Source organism: Sphaerodactylus townsendi, linkage group LG14 (genome assembly GCF_021028975.2).
Source record: "Sphaerodactylus townsendi isolate TG3544 linkage group LG14, MPM_Stown_v2.3, whole genome shotgun sequence".
NCBI lineage: Eukaryota > Metazoa > Chordata > Lepidosauria > Squamata > Sphaerodactylidae > Sphaerodactylus > Sphaerodactylus townsendi.
The window spans coordinates 20,095,217-20,116,349 of NC_059438.1; the positions used below are offsets into that span (position 1 = coordinate 20,095,217).

General features: G+C 43.9%; 1 protein-coding gene across 1 annotated transcript in view; it reads right to left on the reverse strand.

Annotated features, from left to right (window-relative positions):
- The window catches only part of LOC125443768 (neural-cadherin-like), a 109,001-nt gene that overhangs the window by 60,991 nt on the left and 26,877 nt on the right, over window positions 1-21,133 (reverse strand). Inside the window, exons 2-8 of the mRNA XM_048516077.1 lie at window positions 15,101-15,298; window positions 14,041-14,266; window positions 10,841-11,045; window positions 9,669-9,780; window positions 8,337-8,586; window positions 6,949-7,091; window positions 605-777 (exon numbers count right to left, since the gene is read on the reverse strand). Of these exons, the coding sequence (XP_048372034.1) occupies window positions 605-777; window positions 6,949-7,091; window positions 8,337-8,586; window positions 9,669-9,780; window positions 10,841-11,045; window positions 14,041-14,266; window positions 15,101-15,298 (1,307 nt within the window). The remainder of the gene's footprint in view (window positions 1-604; window positions 778-6,948; window positions 7,092-8,336; window positions 8,587-9,668; window positions 9,781-10,840; window positions 11,046-14,040; window positions 14,267-15,100; window positions 15,299-21,133) is intronic.

Consider the following 21,133-nt stretch of genomic DNA (forward strand, 5'->3'; position numbering starts at 1 on the left):
CCTGCTGTGGTGGAACCTCCTCACGAGGTTTGGGGTGGAGCAAGCCAAGGGATCACCTGCCCAGACGTGGGCTTAGATGGCTTGCGCCCCTGGCAGCAAGGAGTCTTCAGGAAGTGGCGGCCGCCCATTTGGAATCTCACAGCTGCTCCAGTGTGCGTTATAATTTTTCATCGGCAGGCGTGCTGAGAAAAATTTACATGTCTGGGGGACAGCAATATTTGGCTGCCCAGTATACATACCATAAGATCAGACCCCCCCCATGCTGCGCCTTACGCTTGTGTTTACCTTGAACCAATTTTGTTAATAAATGTTTTTATTCCACACACAAATGTTGTTGTATTAAAAGTTCTTTCAAGAGCAGGAGGGTATTAGCTACTTCCCTCAGGCAGCAATAGTACGTGAAAGCTGCAGATAATAAAACCTACGCTTTCAAGACTGCCACATGGATGTTGAATGTCCTTCACAGGAAGCCCTTTGTGAATCTACATCAGTCACGCCTGATTTTTGCTGCATTTATGTATGCTAGCAAGGCACATGCAGCTGTAAATTCCTAGCACCCTCTAAAAGATGCTGGCAACACAAGTTACGCTCTCCAGATGTTTACCTTCTCAAATACTGGCTTGTTATTGTTGACATCATCGACGTGCACAATAACCAACACGGTGCTAGAAAATGAGCGCGGTCCCCCAGAAATGTTGTCATCAGTAGCAGTAACATTAAGCACGTACTCCGGTCCTTCGAGCTTAGGGGGTGGGCTGGAGCGGAGGCGGATTAAGCCTGTAAAAGGTAAGAGATGGTGTTTTTACTATCAAAACATGTTCTCGTTCCAGTTGCAGTTGTAAGTTAATGGGGAGTTGGATGCGGGTCGAGAAGATGCAAGTTCAAATCTCTGCTTGGCCATGGAGTTCCCTGGGATTACTGGGGCTATGGAGTATTGCACTTTATATGTGGGCTTAGCACAATTGATAAAGCAGCGGTTGATCCAGCGTGTTTGTTGTTTGTGGAGTTGTCAACGTTGCATCCATTGAGCTATGGAGTATTTCTCAGCGTGACAAGGTGGCCATGAGGAGAAAAATGAACAGGAAAATGAAAAGGAGGAGACAGTTACATATGTAGTTTGTGTTTTGCTTTTTAATAACAAACACAGCAGCTATACCGGAAGTGACATTTATAGTCCAGGTGAGGAGAACTACATTCAGCAGAACCACAGGGCACGAGTCTTGCTAGATTTCACCAAAGTTAAAGTGCAAGCAGGAGGCTCACATGTTTGAATGCTCCCCAATTAAAAAAAAAAAGCCCCAGGAAAATTAGTACATCCAGGAGGAAAGCTCTAACCTTCTCACTGATATGATATTTTTCTATGAATATAAAGAAGGACAGGGGGAGGGTTTCAAGTATGAAACAGCATACAAACACCTCCAAAGTGGTATAGTCCTTTCACCTCCAAAGTGGTATAGTCAAGTTCTGTGCCTTTGTGCTCATTGTACCATCCAGGATCAAGCAAATCACAAGGGTAAATCTCAAGATAGAGCACCATTTTGAATATACGTTGATTACTATAATACTCAACATCTATGAATATGTTATGTAACTAAATGGGAAACTATTTATTTCTTCCAAGGTAGGCCTGAGAACAACACAGAGTCTTTGTTTTGCCACTGACAAAAAACACATCTAGTTTATTAAAGGCTGAAGAAACCATTCCGGATTAATCTACCACACGTACAAGAAAAGGGAACAATGGCACATAAATGTGCCTTACCTGGGAACTGCCCATTTCTCTTTTTCAGAGGATTTGCTTGCACTTTTGAGAATTCTGAGTTCCCAACAACGCTGTCGAGGCTCTGTGTCAAAATTCCACGGGCTCAAAAAGGTTGGGGACCCCTGATCTACAACAACCAGGTTCAGTTCCTGACATCTTCTGTTGAAGGATTTTAGGTAGCAGATGGTGGGAAATACCTTTCCCTGCCTGAGGCGTTGGGCAGCCGGTGAAAGTACTGAGCTAGACAGACCAACAGCTGAACTCAGTATAAGGCCCCACAGTAAGAAAAAGACAGCTATTTCCAGGGTAGGGAATACAACTTCTGGGTGACACAGCAATAATCTATTCTCACATTCCTATTCTACCACTGCAAGTCTCTGCATGCGGCATCTGAGGCATTAAGAAGAAGAAGAAGAAGAAGAAGAAGAAGAAGAAGAAGAAGAAGAAGAAGAAGAAGAAGAAGAAGAAGAAGAAGAAGAAGAAGAAGAAGAAGAAGAAGAAGAAGAAGAAGAAGAAGAAGAAGAAGAAGAAGAAGAAGAAGAAGAAGAAGAAGAAGAAGAAGAAGAAGAAGAAGAAGAGGAGGAGTTTGGATTTATATCCCCCCTTTCTCTCCTGCAGGAGACTCAAAGGGGCTCACAATCTCCTTGCCCTTCCCCCCTCACAACAAACACCCTGAGAGGTAGGTGGGGCTGAGAGAGCTCCGAGAAGCTGTGACAAGCCCAAGGTCACCCAGCTGGCGTGTGTGGGAGTGTACAGGCTAATCTGAATTCCCCAGATAAGCCTCCACAGCTCAGGCGGCAGAGCTGGGAATCAAGCCCAGTTCCTCCAGATTAGATACACGAGCTCTTAACCTCCTACGCCACTGAGCAAAACAGATGCTCAAAGGAGTCCCAGGCCAGAAAAACATGGGGTCATCTAAGGGCTGACAAAACCCGAAAAATAAAAAAGCTAGGCCTATCTGAAAAGCTGAAGTGAGCAAATGTCACTCTTTTGACGCCGACACTCATCACATCTATTATTTACCCGACGTAATAAAAAGTGTCACTTGCAAATGGACCACAGTGACGTGACAAGTGTCACTCACTTTCCTCTTGCAAATGCCATGTCTCTGCCTTAGCTGCCTGCTTCTGACACACGCCTCAGCTTCGCCATGGAATTCTGGGAGGCTGAGCTTATTTCAGTGACAGTGCCATCTTCAAACAGGAGTCACTACAGTTTCGGGGGAAGAGAGAAAAGGAGGGGGCTGCTCATGAAATCACATCGCAGACAATGGTTCTCAGAGGGAGGAAGGGAGGGAGGGGGGGAGATGCAGTATCATTCCCTTAAAAACTAAAATCGATGGCCAAGAATTTATTTTTTACAGCAGAGAAACTGTGTTTAATCTACTGCAAGGAGAACTGGTACCTTACAGATAAAAACAGATTTATTGCAGAGGAGCCTTCGTGGGTTATATAGCCCAATTTTATCAGAAGCAATTCTTTCGCAAGATGAGATTATTTCTTTTGGTTTTTCTCCCTCACATATGACCTTGTTTTAGCCGATCGCTTCCAAGATGGCTCACAGAGGGCACTTTCGCACATGCCGAGTATCAATCCACTCTCACAATTGTTTGCCAGTGGATTTTGCTATTTTGCACAGTAAAATCCAGCTGCAAAGTGCGTTGGAAGTGGATTGAAAGTGCATTATGCCGCATGTGCGAAAGCGCCCACAGTGCCACCTCGGTTTTGGGTGGAAAACATTGGGGCGGAGAACTCAAAAATAACTTGGATGTGGCAACCCCAACCGCTACCAGCAGTAGGAGACAGTGAGAAGTGCTTTCAAAAAGTTATGCAATAGGGCTTGTATGTGTTGCCATCTATGCTCACAGGAGTAACTGGGATCAAGGGAATGGTGGGAAATGTAGTTCCCAGCATCTTTGGACACTGTCCTGCACTGCTATGTAGAAAGAAACAAATACTTGGGAATTTTTATGGATACCAACGGTTCTGCATTCCTGTGAGCTCCCCAGAAAAGAGACCAGCACATGAAAGTTGGCAGAAAAGGAGGCTCTGTAAGTTCTTGCTCTCTGGACATCAATAAGAGTACAGTAATTAGTGTTAGTGTAATGGACTAATACAGATATTTGAAACCAGGCCTACATTTCAGCAGGTTCTGCAGTCAGGGGACTCCAAAACAGATCCTGCAGTCAGGGGACTCCAAAATTCAGTGTCTGTCCTCCACCTATCTCCAGTTTCAGATTTTGTCCCCAGTTCCAATGCAAGGTTGAGAAGCAATGTGGAGAAATTCAATCTGGCAGCCCAGAGGCAATAAAGAAAGCCAGACCCAAAATGGTTCAACTGAGGTAATTTTATTTATTTATTTTTATTTATTTTTTTTCGATTTATTATACCGCCCCATCCCCGTAGGGCTCCGGGCGGTGTACAATACAATGCACATATACAGATAAAAATGCACGTATACAAGTAAAATAACTAAAACCATTAAAAGCAGCAGTAAAATAAAAACTAGTAGAAAGATTAAAACTAACACGCATGATGGCGTCCAGCAGTGATCCATTTCCTCAAACCCTCTCTTTCAGGGGAAGATCAACAAAACCCCATGGCAAAGAGGCACTTCGATGTAAAGAAGACCGTAATGGGGCACCATCAACGGCTGGATCCTCCAACACCTGTGTTAATTAAATGGCTTAAGCCCTAGTGGACCAATTTATACTTGATGGCGATTTCACCTGAACACCGGTGTTATTTGTGTTATTCATCATGCCATGCTGCTTAAGCGTTTGCAAAAAAAAAAAAAAACTCATAAAGGAGAGTAGGAAGTCGCATTCTAAAGAAGGTTTCTGAAGCAATTCTTTGTATAATTATTTGATGGCATCTTTCTGGAACTCCTCTGAAATGCATTCAAATCCGGAGCATTAATATTGCAAGAGCACTATTTGCACCCAAATTAAAATTTCATGAAAAGCGAACCCCTAAGACACATCAAACGAAGAGCAGGACAGATCTGTGGCTTCTTCTGATTAGCTTCCTGAGCTCAGACGAGCACACGCAAAGCCAGGGTAACAATCTGATTGCAGTCAAGGTAAAATTATCATAATAACTCCCAATAAAAGTTACTCCTCAGTTATTTCTGGTTCAAAGTGTTCCTTTCAGCAGATGTGCTGAAGTCAAATCATTCCCAATTATTTAAACAGATACGTTCATCAATGCAAAGAGTCACTGTGATGTTATGCCCCAGCCTGGATAGCCCAGGCTAATTCGACCTTGTCACATCCTGGAAGCTAAGCAGGGTCAGCCCTGGTTAGTATTTGGAAGGGAGACCACCATGGAAGTCCAGGGTAGCTACGCAGAGACTGGCAATGGCAAATCACCTCTGAATGTCTCTTGCCTTGAAAACCCAATGAGGCCAGCTATGACTTGACAGTAAAAAAAAATCATGTGTTGGAAAAGGAGTCAACGGTTGGAATAGGAGTCGACGGAGGAACCGGGTTTGATTCCCAGCTCTGCCGCCTGAGCTGTGGAGGCTTATCTGGGGAATTCAGATTAGCCTGTACACTCCCACACACGCCAGCTGGGTGACCTTGGGCTAGTCACAGCTTCTCAGAACTCTCTCAGCCCCACCTACCTCACAGGGTGTTTGTTGTGAGGGGGGAAGGGCAAGGAGATTGTGAGCCCCTTTGAGTCTCCTGCAGGAGAGAAAGGGGGGATATAAATCCAAACTCTTCTTCTTCTTCTTCTTCTTCAATTTTCCTTAGTCATGAAATCGACAGACCTTGAGCCAGTGTCTTGGGGAGGAAGGGGCTCTTTCTCTCTCTGACCTACTTTATAGGACAGTTGTGAAAAGAAAAATGAGGAGGGGGGCCCTACTCCAGAGGTGGGGCTGCTATGGGGACTTCCAGGGCGGCTTGTCCTGGGCGCCGCCATTGCAGTCACATGGGGAGGTGGGTCCAGGGGCATTTCAGGAGTGTGTTGGGGCGGGGAGGGCACACATGGACGTGCCTCAGCCACAGTTCCCCCAGTCTTCGTCACTGCCCTGCTCTGATGTCACTATAAGGAGGGGAGGATAAAAATGTGACAGAAACTCAAGAGTATATTCTCTTCCCTTTTAATTCAAAAAAAGATAATACAATTCTGGTTTAGCGTAGCAGTACTCATGAAATCGCAGACTTTCCCAATTCAAATCTTGCTCGCTGGTGAATAAGAATGTTTGGGGCTGAGGCCTTAGGTTAGAGCGCTTCCACAAAATCCAGTTGGGATTTATGAAAACTTTTTCCCTCCTGCAGAGTTTCGCTACACTCCTTAAGAACAGGCAACTTGTACTGCAATCTTAAACCCACTAGCTTGGAAAATTACTCTATCACCAAGATCAACTACCCTTCCAAATAAACATGTCAGGGCAAAAGCTATAAGTGTGGCAAATTGCTATCTTTTATCGCCAGGGAGGTTTCTGCTGAGAATCTTATTCGAGTGTAGGCGAAAGGTATAACAGAACAATTTAGCTGTTGAATAGACAATGGTTCCTTGATTTGCTCTCTTCTTAAAATGGGCAGCATAGCTTTAAGAATTCCCAAAGGAGGCTTTATGAAAGAATGCAGAATTTCTAAAGACAGAGTTGAAAATATTGCCCAAAGGAAGCGTATGTGACAGGGATACCCAATTTTATGGGCCTTCTTAGAGTAAGCTGCATAATTAAGAGGGTGTCAGGGAAGTATGTTTGGCAAGGCTTGGATCAGGACAGGCAGAGCATACAGAAAAAGGAATGGGTGCACCAACAGGAATGGGTAGTACATGCTTGGTAATATGCTTAGGAAGAACTCAACAGAAAAGACAGAGCAAGCAGAAAAAGGAAGAAACCAAGAAACATGATGTGACGGACTTCAAGCTCAATGGAATGCCAAGAAGTCATAAAAACCACCAGTTGTCAAGAGTCCCATCAGCCATTTCCTGCTTTGTTATACAGGGAATTTGGGGGGAACTAAAGCCAATGACTTCAGAGAACCTAGCAGAGTATCTGCTTCACTTTGAATATATCATGTTAGGACACTAATTAAGAGCAACTGTAGAAACCAAGGAAACAAACTACTGAAGTCAGCAGTCCCTAGGATATCCAAGAATGCAAACGGGTTCAGACCCTTTTGACACAGTTGCATTCAACAACTAGTGGCTACAGGAAATTACCGCCCTTACCTTTCTGAGGGTCGATAACAAAGTTTCCTTTTTGATTCCCTCCAGTAATACTGTAAGAAACACCATCTCCATCGGGGTCTATAGCATGAACGGCGACGATCAAGGTGTTGGGACCCGCATCTTCCGAGACAAAACTCTTGTAGCTACCAGAATTTTTAAAAAAATCCAAACTGTGGTTATGGAAACTCACGAAAGGATACAAAACTCAAGCATTTAAAATACAATGGAAAATTCTACCTAGAAAAACTAACCCTATTCATACTGTTAACCCAGCCCAAGACCCGGGACAGCCACTGCCGATCAAATGAGTTGGATCGGAGTCCAGTAGCATTGTACTGACCAACAAGTTTTTAGGAGCACAGTTAACCCTTCCACATCCCAGTGGTTAGGGGCATGGCACCCCCTGCAATCTGGAAAACTGCGTAAGAGGCAAAGATCACTCCAAGATGTTACACGAGAGACTGCTGTACACATGCTATGAACAATTCTTTTACTACGAGGTTAATTTGAAGGGGGAAAAATCTGTAGCTGTTCAGACCTTTTATTAAACTATTATGTCATTAAAATTCCCATTTACAGTACCTTCTCATGCCAACCTGCGATATACTGAAACCATGATGGAAAGTCGTGATGTGGAAGGGACAACTGTATAACCTTCCAAGAGTCGAAACTTCCTCCATCCCCTCTGACTCTTGAAAGTTGATCCCCCTAAAGTCTTCTTGGTCTCTAAGGTGCTACCAGACTCAAATATAACTTCAACACAGCTACGCTCTAAGGCCCGCTCTGCACAGGCCAATAAACATGGGTTAAGGGTGGGATAAAGCCCAGGTTGGGGGGGGGGGACTTCAAACGGATCCTGCTCCTGAAGTGAGTCTGCCCCGGGTTCCCCAGCCAATCTGAGTTTTACAAGAATTGCGATTTCTGCTGTTCTTTCGTTGGCCATGTGAACACACTGGGGCTATGCCGGGTTCATTTATCCTGGCTGCAACCCAGTCTAAATTTGCTGTGTGGAACGGGCCTAAAACTGTCTGAACTAAATGGACCAACAGTTTGACCCCTTCTGCACATGCAAAATAATGCGTTTTCAAACCACTTTCACAACTGTTTGCAAGTGGATTTTGCCATTCTGCACAGCTTTAAAGAGCACTGAAAGCAGTTTGAAAGTGAATTATTCTGCATGTGCGGAATGAGCCTTTGACTCAGTCAGCTTCAAATTCCCTGTGACTGTCCAATTCTTCACACTACGTTATTCATGACACTTTGCTATCTTTTGCTTAATATGCTGAGGTTAACAAATGCTGCTGATGTACCCGCAGCATAAATCATTGCCACACAGAGATAAGAACAATCGCTAAATGCTATAATAAAACCCAACAACATATATTTACACCGTCTGTGAAAACTTGGGCACTTCATCATTGACATTGGAGACATGAATCCTGACGGTTGCTGTCCCAGTTCTGGGTGGTTCTCCTTTATCTACAGCCATAATTACAAACTCATAAAGATGGTTGGGGCGCTCGTAGTCCAATTCTGTCGCTGGGAAGATGATGCCATGAGGAGAAATGGTGAAATCAGAGCTCAGAGAGTAGTAAAGAATTTCTGCATTTTCTCCGGAGTCGCAATCACTGGCAGTTGCTGTGGAAGTGGGAAAAGAAAACCCTTCAAGTGTCAGAATGTTTTTCTTACTTGTATTTATTTATTTGATAGAACATACTTTGCCTTTCCTTGTGGCTCAAGGTGGCTTACAATTTAGCTCGCAAGCAAGCTACAGAAGAGAATAAGCAAGGTATTGGAAATCAACAGCAGCAGCAATTAGTCATCGAAAGACGGGATGCTTGAAACATTTTCATTGTAACGCAGAAGTGGCTTCCTAAAGGTATTGACAGCACACAATAACCGTGTGTTTCCTGCACATAAGCAGAAATTCCATCCTGGACATTCAAGGACCGCTTGTCGAAGAGGTTCATATCCCATAACACACATAGAAGAATTTCATCACTAAGGAGGTGGGACTTAGAGGTTTCAGCATGTGAAGCACCACTAAGAGGAACCAACCACATATATGTAGCAGATCATGTGACATACTCTCTCTTCAATTTTAAAAGAACAGAAATACCCGGAGAAGCCTGAGTCCTCAGTAAAAGAACTAACTGACTTTCTATTATCCCCAACCACTCATTTCTCTCCCTCTGCCCAGCTCAGACTGTTTACACCTGCCAAGTTCCACAAAAGACCTAGAGCTTCTAAGAGTTATCACGCATTCCATCTGGGTCCCCTTCTCATCACCCAGACCCATCTTCGTTTGTCTGGTTCAGTCAGGATAACCAGGGGAACTAATCCTCTTTCAACAGCTTCCACCCTCCCCCAGATGCCGTGTTTCCCTGAAAATAAGACAGGGACTTGTATTAATTTTTGCTCCAAAAGATGTATTAGGGCTTATTTTCAGGGAATGTCTTATTTTTTTTCCCATGATTTTGCGCCACCCCATTTGACCAGATCAGCTGCGCCGGGAATCTATAACCAGGGCTTATTTTGGGAGTAGGGCTTATATTTCAAGCATCCGCCAGAAGTCCCGAAAAATCATGCTAGAGCTTATTTTTGGAGTAGGTCTTATTTTCGGGGAAACAGGGTACCAAAACCTCATTCAAAGTATCCTCATTTAGGAGGCCAACTCTGGCTGCAAGATGCAAAACAATTTTAAAGAAAAGGGAGTTTACCTTGCAGAAGTGCGGTGGTGACAGCCACGGTTTCGGGGACGCTGTCTTTGGTATAGATAGACTGCTGGAATTCGGGAGCGCAATCGTTCATGTCTGTAATTACAACCCAAACCTAAAAGCAGAAGCGAACATGTAGGAATAGCAAAATGGATCCCGGTGTGTCTTTGTTGCTGTAGACTAGCCTGACAGAGATTTTCCCAAAATAACAATCTGCAGGGGATTTCTACAAGCCTTTAGTTTCAAAATAAAAAAAGAAGCAATTAGCAGCCAAGATGCTTCTTCCTCCTATGAAAGGAAGCTGGCTGCATCCCAGGTACCAAGTTGCTGGAGTATCTAGAAATGTGATAACTGTGTTTCAGAGCTAAAAATATTTTTTCCCATCCTATATATCTGCAAAGGATTTCATGCAGATCTCAAAATGGGGCACCCAATTAGATGGACAAATGATGTTTTCTAAGAATGTTTTAACATAACGTGGAGGTGGAAAGTGCCGTCATCTCACAGCCAAAATACGGTGGCCCCATCGGGTTTTCAACGCAAAAGATCAACAGAGGTGGTCAGCCTTTGCCTGCCTCTGTATAGCAACCCTCAAATTCTTTTTTGGGACCAGCAGTGGCGTAGTGGTTAAGGGCAGGTGTACTCTAATCTGGAGGAACCGGGTTTGATTCCCTGCTCTGCTGCCTGAGCTGTGGAGGCTTATCTGGGGAATTCAGATTAGCCTGTGCATTCCAACACACACCAGCTGGGTGACCTTGGGCTAGTCACAGTTCTCTCTGAGCTCTCTCAGCCCCACCTACCTCACAGGGGGGAAGGGTAAGGAGTTTGCAAGCCCCTTTGAGTCTCCTATAGGAGAGAAAGGGGGGATATAAATCCAACTCTTCTTCTTCTTTGGTGGTCCTTCATCCATGAGACAGGGCTGTACATGATATTAATATTATGTCTTACAGGACACTGTAACTGATCCCAATAAAAACAGCCACCTGTCTGACGATAGGCTTGCCTGGTATCACAGTCTCCCTTGCTGGTCCCCCATCCAACTTCTGAATGTAGTCAACCTTGCTTAGCTTCCAAGCTTTGACAAGATTGAGCTAGTTTGGGCTACTGGGCAACTACAAATGCAAAACAGAAGTGAGTGGGAAATCAAATATGCAATATTACTGCAAAGCACACACCTCAACTGTACTACTGAGATGCCCCTGGTTTTCTCTTGCTTGGACCAGAAGGAGGTACTGATGCTGATCACTCTCATAATCCATACCACGACTGAAGTGGATGTCTCCTGTTGACTGGTTAATGCTGAAGAGGCCATTTGGATTGGTTATGAGGCTGTAACTCAAGGATTTGTTTTGATGAGACAAAGCACGGGTTGTCAAAAACCTAGAACATAAAAGAAAAGAATGCAATGAAAAGGCAGTAAAGCAAGTTCCTACCATTCAGTCACATCACAGTGTGACAAAGAGATGGTAGAAAGAACAGGACCACGTTGGTGGGAACAGGTTTGATTCTCCACTGACATCAAGTCCTTTTCAGGTCACTGTGCGCTTCTGCCTCACATACCAGGAACCATAAACAATCCTTTCAATATGTGGTGCCACCATTTTGCATGAACAGGGGGAAATTTGTATTTTCCAGCTTGGGTGCATGAAATCAGAAACCAGGTTTTGTTTTTGTTTCTAGAAGAGCTCCCAACCGCAGATACCCAAGCTGGAAAATACATGAATTACCTTATTCATACAAAATGGCAATTGCACATAGAAAGAAGATCACATGCTCTCCCAACAGGCAAAGTAGGAGTAACAAAATCAGAATGACTGGCAAGGGCTACAGCTATGGCCGCAAGTACACCAAGATGCTTTATTCATGGACCACAGAGGTCCATACGTGGACCTCTGTGGAAGGTCTGGACTTGCAGGTTGAGAACTTTGTTCTCATGGAGAAACAATCTAGGCAATTGTGTAGAATTCACAGCACTGTGTTCCAAGCTTAAAGCCCTTAAGATCAGCAATATCTTAATTCTCAGCAGCAAGCAGTTACCAGGAACATGGAACTGTACGAGAATGATTGAAGGATTGGAGCACCTTCCTTATGAGGAGAGGCTGCAGCGTTTGGGACTCTTTAGTTTGGAGAGGAGACGGCTGAGGGGGGATATGATTGAAGGCTATAAAATTATGCATGGGGTAGAAAATGTTGGCAGAGAGAAATTTTTCTCTCTTTCTCACAATACTAGAACCAGGGGGCATTCATTGAAAATGCTGGGGGGAAGAATTAGGACTAATAAAAGGAAACACTTCTTCACGCAACGTGTGATTGGTGTTTGGAATATGCTGCCACAGGAGGTGGGGATGGCCACTAACCTGGATAGCTTTAAAAAGGGCTTGGACAGATTTATGGAGGAGAAGTCAATCTATGGCTACCAATCTTGATCCTCCTTGATCTCAGATTGCAAATGCCTTAGCAGACCAGGTGCTCAGGAGCAGCAGCAGCAGCAGAAGGCCATTGCTTTCACATCCTGCATGTGAGCTCCCAAAGGCACCTGGTGGGCCACTGCGAGTAGCAGAATGCTGGACTAGATGGACTCTGGTCTGATCCAGCAGGCTAGTTCTTATGTTCTTATGTAACTCCATACTCCATACCACCAGAAGAAGAAGAGGAGGAGGAGGAGGAGGAGGAGGAGGAGGAGGAGGAGGAGGAGGAGGAGGAGGAGGAGGAGGAGGAGGAGGAGGTGGTGGTGGTGGTGGAGTAGTTTGGATTTATATCCAGCCTTTCTCTCCTGTAGGAGACTCAAAGGGGCTTACAATCTCCTTTCCCTTCCCTCCTCACAACAAACACCCTGTGAGGTAGGTGAGGCTGAGAGAGCTCCGAGAAGCTTTGACTAGTCCAAGGTCACCCAGCTGGCGTGTGTGGGAGTGTACAGGCTAATCTGAATTCCCCAGATAAGCCTCCACAGCTCAGGCGGCAGAGCTGGGAATCAAACCCGGTTCCTCCAGATTAGATACACGAGTTCTTAACCTCCTACGCCACTGCTGCTCCAATACTAGTTCAGTCAACTGTGTACCTAACTAGACATGGGAAGACCAGGTTCAAATCCCAGCTCTTCCATGTGACCAAGTTGAAGCTCTAACGCCATGGAACTTTTGACGCTAAAATAGAAATCTTTAATTTTTCATAAAGAAGATTACTGTTTATTTCAGATGCCATATGGCCCCTGTGAGTTTGATGGACACGACTCACAATCAACCCCAAGCTGGCCATATTTCGGCCACATGAACATATGCTCTCTTCCTTTCAAAGGAGCAAGTGATAAAAAAAGGAATGGCAGTTCTTAGGACACTGGCACAACAGATTGCAAATCGGATAGCAACCCACTGACGTGAAAGCCTCAATATCTGCCAGTGGCACACAAACCAAAATTATAACAGGCTGTCAGATCAGATCTAAAGTTCAGTAAAGTACAAGTGAATCTCGTGGACTTTACTGGGACAAGACCTACATCTGTTAAGACTGAAATAACACTTACTCTGAAAAAAAATATGAGCTGCTAAATGATATTTCACCGACCACAAGCAGCTAATATTGTCGATACTTGTATCTTAAAGGCTCTGAAATATTCAACCCTCCTCCACACACTGAAAGTCATTTGAAAGGCCTGGACATCTAAGCAATATTTAAGAGGGTTGTTTTAACAAAAGCAACCATGGGGTCGGGGAGGGCAAAACGCAGGGTCTGAGGATGTAAATTTCCTTCATCTCTGGCACTCTAACTACTGCCTGCACCTTTCCTGTTATTAATGTCCCAATATACTGCATGCACATAAGTCTAACCTGCAGCCCAAGCTTGGCTGCAACAGTTCAAATTCTTGGGAGGAGGAAGTATATTCTTATCCTACCCTTCCTCCATCAAGTTCAGAGCACTACAGATGGTTCTCTTTTCTCTCTTTTCTCCTCACAGCAGTGCCGAGAGGCAAATGAGTCCGAAGGAGAATGACAGGGCCAAAGTCAATCAGCAACCTTCACGGCAGTGTGGTTTTAAAAGCAGATTAGACAGATTCATTAATGACACATCCATCAGTTGCCACTGGTCATGGAGACTAAAGGGAACCTCCACTTTCAAAGGCAGTAAACCTCTGGAAATCAGTGACAGGGGGCAACCTCCGAAAAAGTCCTCTGTTGCCCCATTGTTTGCCCTCCAATGTTTGGGTACACGAATCCATGCCTCTCAAGTTACAGCCCAACACATTCACCAGGACACTATGCCATCACTTCTAAACTTCAAACTGGATGAGATTTGTTTATTCCTTGCTGACATGCTTACGGTTTCCAGTTTTAGAATCTGACCTTTTTATTAAAGAATTTTCTCCTCTGTGGGTACTCACGATTTTCCTGGGGGCATGTTTTCCGGGACGTAAACCGTGTATGACATATTGGCAAACTGTGGTGGACGACGTCCAACAAGTACAGAAATAGAGACAGGGGGCCCTTGGTGACCATGTTTGTCGGCAGCTAGGACCGTCAGTAAATACTCCTTCTCCTTCTCCAGAGGCAAGCCTGTTGTTTTAATCCAACCACTGTCCCTTTCAACTTCAAATCTATCTTCTCCACCTGCAAGGGGAAAATAAAAGGAACTGAGATCATCGGAACAGGCTGGCTGCATTTTGTATGTCACTAAAAAAAACCCTTGCTCTTGACACGAATGATTTTGAAATCCTAGGGCAAGGGATCCCCAATGAAGTGCCATGGACACGACGCTGCCTGCTGAACATTTTTCAGCGCTCAGGTGTTTTTAGAAAGTGGGTGGGAGCAAGTTGTGCATTTACCCAGCAGTGCATCTAATTGGATACTAAAGATGCAATTAAAGAAGGAGGAGAAGAGTTTGGATTTATATCCCCCCTTTCTCTCCTGCAGGAGACTCAAAGGGGCTTACAATCTCCTTGCCCTTCCCCCCTCACAACAAACACCCTGTGAGGTAGGTGGGGCTGAGACAGCTCCGAGAAGCTGCGACTAGCCCAAGGTCACCCAGCTGGCGTGTGTGGGAGTGCACAGGCTAATCTGAATTCCCCAGATAAGCCTCCACAGCTCAGGTGGCAGAGCTGGGAATCAAACCCGGTTCCTCCAGATTAGATACATGAGCTCTTAACCTCCTACGCCACTGCTGGCTGGACAGATTAAAATATTTTTTTTTCAGTGATAGTTGCCACTACCATGTTAGTTTTATTCTCTCTCACTCCTCCTTTCCAGTCTGTTTTTTAAAATTAACCCCTTCTTCCCTGCACTTGGCTTCCTCAGGGTGCATGGCTTTGCTTCCTTTGGCAGCCATTTTGATTGTCCTCACTATCCTGTGTCAGAACTCCAGAGGAGTCCACAGGCTCCAAAAGGCTGTGCTAGCGGGTGAGCTCTCTCTCCCATGCTATCTATGACCTTTATAACAGTCTTTACCTTCCACAAGGAAATACTCAATGGCTCCATTCTCTTCTTCATCTTCATCCTTAGCCAAGAGCTTATACACTTTAGTACCAGCTGCAGCTTTCGGCGAAACAGTGGCCAAGAATGGAAAGGGCTCCATGACCCATTCTGGGACGTTGTCATTCACATCCGTCACTGTGAGGTCTAAATGTACCAGGTACCAATTCTTCCCTGTTGATTAGGAGGAATCAAGAGAATGAATTCTTACTATTTCCTTGCACAGGCAGCAAGAACGCTGCTGCAGATATCACAGTCCTTCACCCGAGACCATATTGGAAAAACAAATCCTTTATTTTCATAGGAAGCAAATCTTTCTCCTTTAACAAGCTATGCTAAATTATTCCTCCACGTTTCAAGATTATCATAATAACCATCCAGTTTACTGCAGAGGGCTTTCATGGCCAGATTCAACTGGTTCTGGTGGGTTTTCCGGGCTGTGTGGCCGTGGTCTGGTGGATTTTGTTCCTAACGTTTTGCCTGCATCTGTGGTTGGCATCTTTAAAGGTGTATCACAGAGAAAAGTCTGTGTCACACTATGACTGTGTCTGTTTCACACTGTGATACACTTCTGAAGATGCCAGCCACAGATGCAGGCGAAACGTTAGGAGCAAGATCCACCCGATCACGGCCACCCAGCCCAGAAAACCCACCAGAACCAACTATACAGTTATTTCCCTAACAATTATTTTAGCAGGTACATTCTGTGGAATATCTCTTGCGGCCACCTGAGAATGAAACGCTGGTCTTGCCATGAAGGTTCATTTTGCTTGTCGGAGGAGGACGTTCTGGAATGTTTGGGATAACGGGTATCAGAGTACCCAAATGTTGAAGAATGCCCCCCCGTCTTCTCAACTGACATATTCAAATGACCTGAGGCAGAGCAGGGCTCTGGCTCAGTAGAAGAGTATCTACTTTGCATACAAACAATCCCAGGTTCAATCCCTGACATCTCCAGTTGAAAACTAGCAGGTGATATGAAAGGTCTTTGCCAGAGCTATCTGACAGGTGCGCGATACAGACCGACATCATAATCCTGATCTCAGCGAAGCAGATAACGCATGACTGGGTTAGCTTCACTTCTCCAAGGATACCGCAATCTTTCGAACAGCAGACTAGCTCTCCAAAATTGCTGCTTGCAACATTACCTTTGATCTCTTCTTTTGATCAGCTATCAAACACAAACAAAAACACCCGAAAGATGGCTGCTACGATTTCCTCAACTCAAGCACCATGGAGACAGAAGTTATAAATAAGACAGGAGCACAAGAAAGGTGCTCACGCACATCAGATCCACAAGCCCCCCCAAGCCCCCACTGAGTCAATATATATATATGCAGGCAGTTTAAAAAAACAGCATGTCCTAAACACCTTCACATGAAGTGAAATATCAATCATCTACTTCGAAGCTGCTGAACGAACCTTCACATGGTGGTCACAAGTGAATTTGAAAGCTCTGGATCAGGGCCAGTTCCAGGTTTGGCAGGGAGACACCCAAGCACAGAGTGCCCTGGTCCCCTTCCCCGCTTTTGCCCTCACCATGCCCTCCACTGGCATCTTCCTTCCTGCCCACCACCTGCCCAAGTGTCCTTGTTCTGCCCACCAGCCCTCTCACGTGCCCTTTTTCCAACAGCACCAAGCAGCACGTGGTTGGGGAATGCCATTGTGGACGCTGCCAAAAATGCTGCCACTCTGTGCCACCTGTGCACCCTTACCCAGTGATACTGGGTCATGTTCTTTTCTGGGGCCTTTTTTCAGTTTTTCCAACAGAAAAAAAAATAGAAATTTGGAAGAGTACTGGGAAAAAATCCCTATGAAATATTTACTTTTTTTGAATGAGTGAAATGCTTTTAAAGACAAGGTGGGAATGCTGAAGACATAGACAGCTCTTAAATCAGAGGTGCATTTTGACACCAAAGATACCTCATCTTCATAAAGGGACCACGCAATGCTTTCATTGCTTTTCAACTGTTGCATATCATGGTTGTCTTTCTGATCCGACTTATGGTTAATCTTTCCACCTCTTCCTTAAATTACTCAACACATACACCCACAAACAGGGTAATAAGCAACTTATAGCCTTACCTTGCTGGAGGGGTGAGTCAAAGGAGGTAGGGAAAACTGCATCAAAGGCTCTGAGGAAAACTCTGAATGTTTCATTAACAACTGTTTTTCTAAGCAGAGAGCAAAAATTAAGATACACGTGCTAAAACAGTGTAAGCGGGAATTAGCTTTCAGTTTTCTCTCAAGTACTGGATATATTTGCAATTCTGCTTGTAGGAAATGAAGGCATTTATAATTTTTAATACCATAAACATGTCAAATGTTGAAATTGCACATGCTAAGTAAATTATGAACTAGGAAGTAGAGGATTTACCTCATTATGTTCTGAACTGCCCCCTGTACGCAGAGCCTAGGGCTAAGTTTTTGAATAGTTTTATATCCCTGTCCCAGGTATATTATGACTCAGACAAATTATACCTTCTCCTTGCGGATTTGGATCCCTATACTATCCATATGAGGTTGGCCCTATTCTATTAAGCTATGCTTGGCAGCTACAAAGATCTTCGCTTCCAACAATGTAATAAAACAAATGAAGTCAAGAGCCCTAAAACTGGTTTTAGAGTTAGGTGGGAATACAATTCAGACATATATTGTAGGGGAAAGTGAAAGATTTGTGAGTGTTCAATGATGGATTTTTAAGTGTGAATTTTTTTTCTTTTTTTTCTTCAATTACCTGTTGGAATAACAAAGTTGGCTCCAGAAGTTGTAATGTATAACAATATTTGCCTTAATAACTGTAATGGCTCTATGGCTTTCAATAAAATTACACATGATGATGATGAAGTAGAATTTAGGTCCGATTTGATACAACCCCAATGGCATATAGATTGTTTAAGATTAGCTTAGCAAGATAATAACAGCCTTTACAACTTTACACAATTTCTGTGAGGTTAAAAGAATAACACCATTTAAAAAGTTAGCCACCGCTTCCAGCAGCTCATGGTTGTGAAGCTGTTTAAAGGAATCTCCATATTCTGTTTATCTGTAACCAATGCCTTCTAGCTATTGCAGGAAGGGATTATGTCTTCTTCTACCTATCACTTAAAGGGACAGTCTGGCGGCATATGAGATGCTGTTTCCCTAGAACCCATGCCACACAGGCATTTCAGCATAACTATGTAGGATTCAAGGTGCGTCAAGGCTAAAGGGAAGAAGGCGGGCATTACACCTAGCTAAAGGTGGTGCTCTCATGCGGGCCTCCCAACCAGGAGATAAAGTTACTGGGCTGCAATTAGATCTATCCATGGAAATTATTCCCAGAGATCAGGGAACAGGACAGTAGCTTCCTCTAACATCTGGTAAACTCTGTCAAAAGTCTCTTCTTGATAGCCCCCATAGACCTCCTGCTCTATTAGCATTAGGTCCTCCGAAATCACCCAACTCATTAAGTTTGGCTTCGATTTTAACCCACCACTGGGTTGTGTGGAGGATGGAGCGTCCCTGGGATGTATAGTCCAGTTCATCTCGATTAAAACAAATCCTGGCCCCAAAGAACTTGGATATACGGCACCAAGGCCAGAGTTTCCAACCCGATGCTGGCTGTTCTAAGCACAGGGCATAGGGAACAGAATAGAAGGGCAAGCCAAGGGGATTTTATGCAAGAGAATATGACTGGACCCTTTCAACCTCTCTGCTCCATGCCCCTATCCAGATGGGGATCCCATAAAGGATTTGTTGACTCACTTTGGCATTAAATGCTCTCAACGCTGCAGGGATGTATCCTCGGCCTTTCCCATAGAGGATGAAGTAAATTATGAACGGTGCATTTTATTTGCCGTTGTTGGTTTTCTGGGCTGTGTGGCCATGGTCTGATGCATTTTATGCTGTCTAAGTGGTAAAATTATTTAAGGTTTGACAGTAAGTTCTGCACATATCTAATTTTTCCGCAAAATTTCTAGGTGCATGGAACATCTGCATGCTAGCGTTGGGCTACCATTGCTGGGGATATGTTCCTATTTGGAGCAGACGCATACGGAAGAAGATTTCAACCGTTACAGCTACCTCTATGGAGCACCTCTACGGAGGCAGAACAACATTTGGGCAACAACCACAAAGGAACTGCAATGTTTAAAGCTGGCCCTGAACTTAATATGAGCTGTCCAAAATAGGGTGACCTTCTGTTACCATCCAGAATTGCTTTTCAGTACATATACCCTGTTTCCCCTAATATAAGACATCCCCGAAAAATAAGACATAGCAGAGGTTTTTTTTTTTTTGCTTTGAAGTCACGCTAAATATAAAGGCATCCCCCCGAGAAGTAAGGCGTAGCAAAAGTTTTTTTGTTTGTTTAAGCACTGCCCATTGATCCAAGGCACAGAAACCACAGAAAAACAAGACGTCTCCTGAAAATAAGACATAGCGCATCTTTGGGAGCAAAAATTAATATAAGACACTGTCTTATATTCGGGGAAACACGGTAAGTCTGATTTTGCCAAAAACACACACACACATACACACACACACACACACACACCATCATCATCGTCCATTCAATTTTGGGGGTAAATGTTTTGCAGTATCCTAAACTAAGAAAAAGCAGCATTCTTGGTGAGCTTAAAATAAGTTTGTTAGCTGGCAATCAAGAGCGTGGAGTGTTCTAAATATAAATCTCTGTCACGTATGCTGAAGACTGTAAACAGTATTATCTCTTAAAGCCAAGTATTAACCCTAAAGCACCTCATACTGCAGGCGGCGTAACTATGCACACTTGATTTCTTTCTCCACTAACATCCATATTGGAAAAAAGAATCCTTTTATTTTTTTGCTCTAAAACGTCTGCATTTACTTTGTATACAGTGTTTTCTGTGCCTATAGTGTTTTCCTGTTGCCCCCTTGCTTATCTGTTCAGGGGTGCTCATATTTACTTATCGATGAAACACCTCATATGGTAAAGGTTTATCAGGATGCCTCACAGCCGTGCAGCAAATTTAGCATACACTAACCATAATCTGCTGTCTAAAAACAACCGGTTAAGTGGATTCTGGTACGGAAAATTCCATGGTGCGGCAATTAACTATGTCAAGTTTAACGTTCCTTTGTGCAGACTCCAGAGGCTTAATCTATTACAACCTGCAAGTCCTTTCTAAAAATAAGTGGTGCTCTGAAGACATTCACGAAACGCAACTATTTGTGCCATTCACACTATACTGAAATCCAATCAAGTGCACAGGTGCGCAGACTGAAATCTACATAAACAAGGACACAAGCAATCTGGCTTTGGGTTTAGAAAATTGTTTTCGAAACCTCCGTCTGCAAGCAGCAAGATATTTTTGAGCAACTGTCAATCATGAATGTTCCAGCTGCAGAAGGAAAAATCAGGGCATGAATTAGCCCACAAGGTAAGTAATATGCATAGGCCAGAGGTCTACCATTTGGCTGGTGCCCAACAATATAGCATGTCCTGCCATGTGCTAGTTCAACCCTGCCTCCTCTGAAATGCTTCACTGACTTTTGTTCTACTCCCATACCTATATTTCGCAGCAAGAACTACAAGCAGAGAAACTAGACAGGATGGAATTCCTTCTGCACCAAGGCCTACAAATATGACCAGACAAGCTGTGGAAATAAACCTCACAGTATCTGGTGAAGCATAATCAGACACAGACTTGCCAGAGGACAGAAAAAGCAATGCAGAGAATGACATGGACAATAACGCGTTATGCGTGGATGCGAGACAGAACAGTATGGTAAAGAATTTCCATGTCACATGAACAGGCTATTAAAAAAAAAATCCAAAACCTCACATGAGATGGGTCAGGAGTTTGAGCTGGTTAATTCATAAAGCCCCAATTTGGATATTTGCCCAACTGTGAGATAGATAGATATTTATTATTACGGCCTTTTGGCCAGCCAATAGTTTAAAATCAGAGTACATGTGAATACATAGCACTCCACTTATACAAAAATATAATATAAATTAAAATCCATTATAAAATCTATTAATAA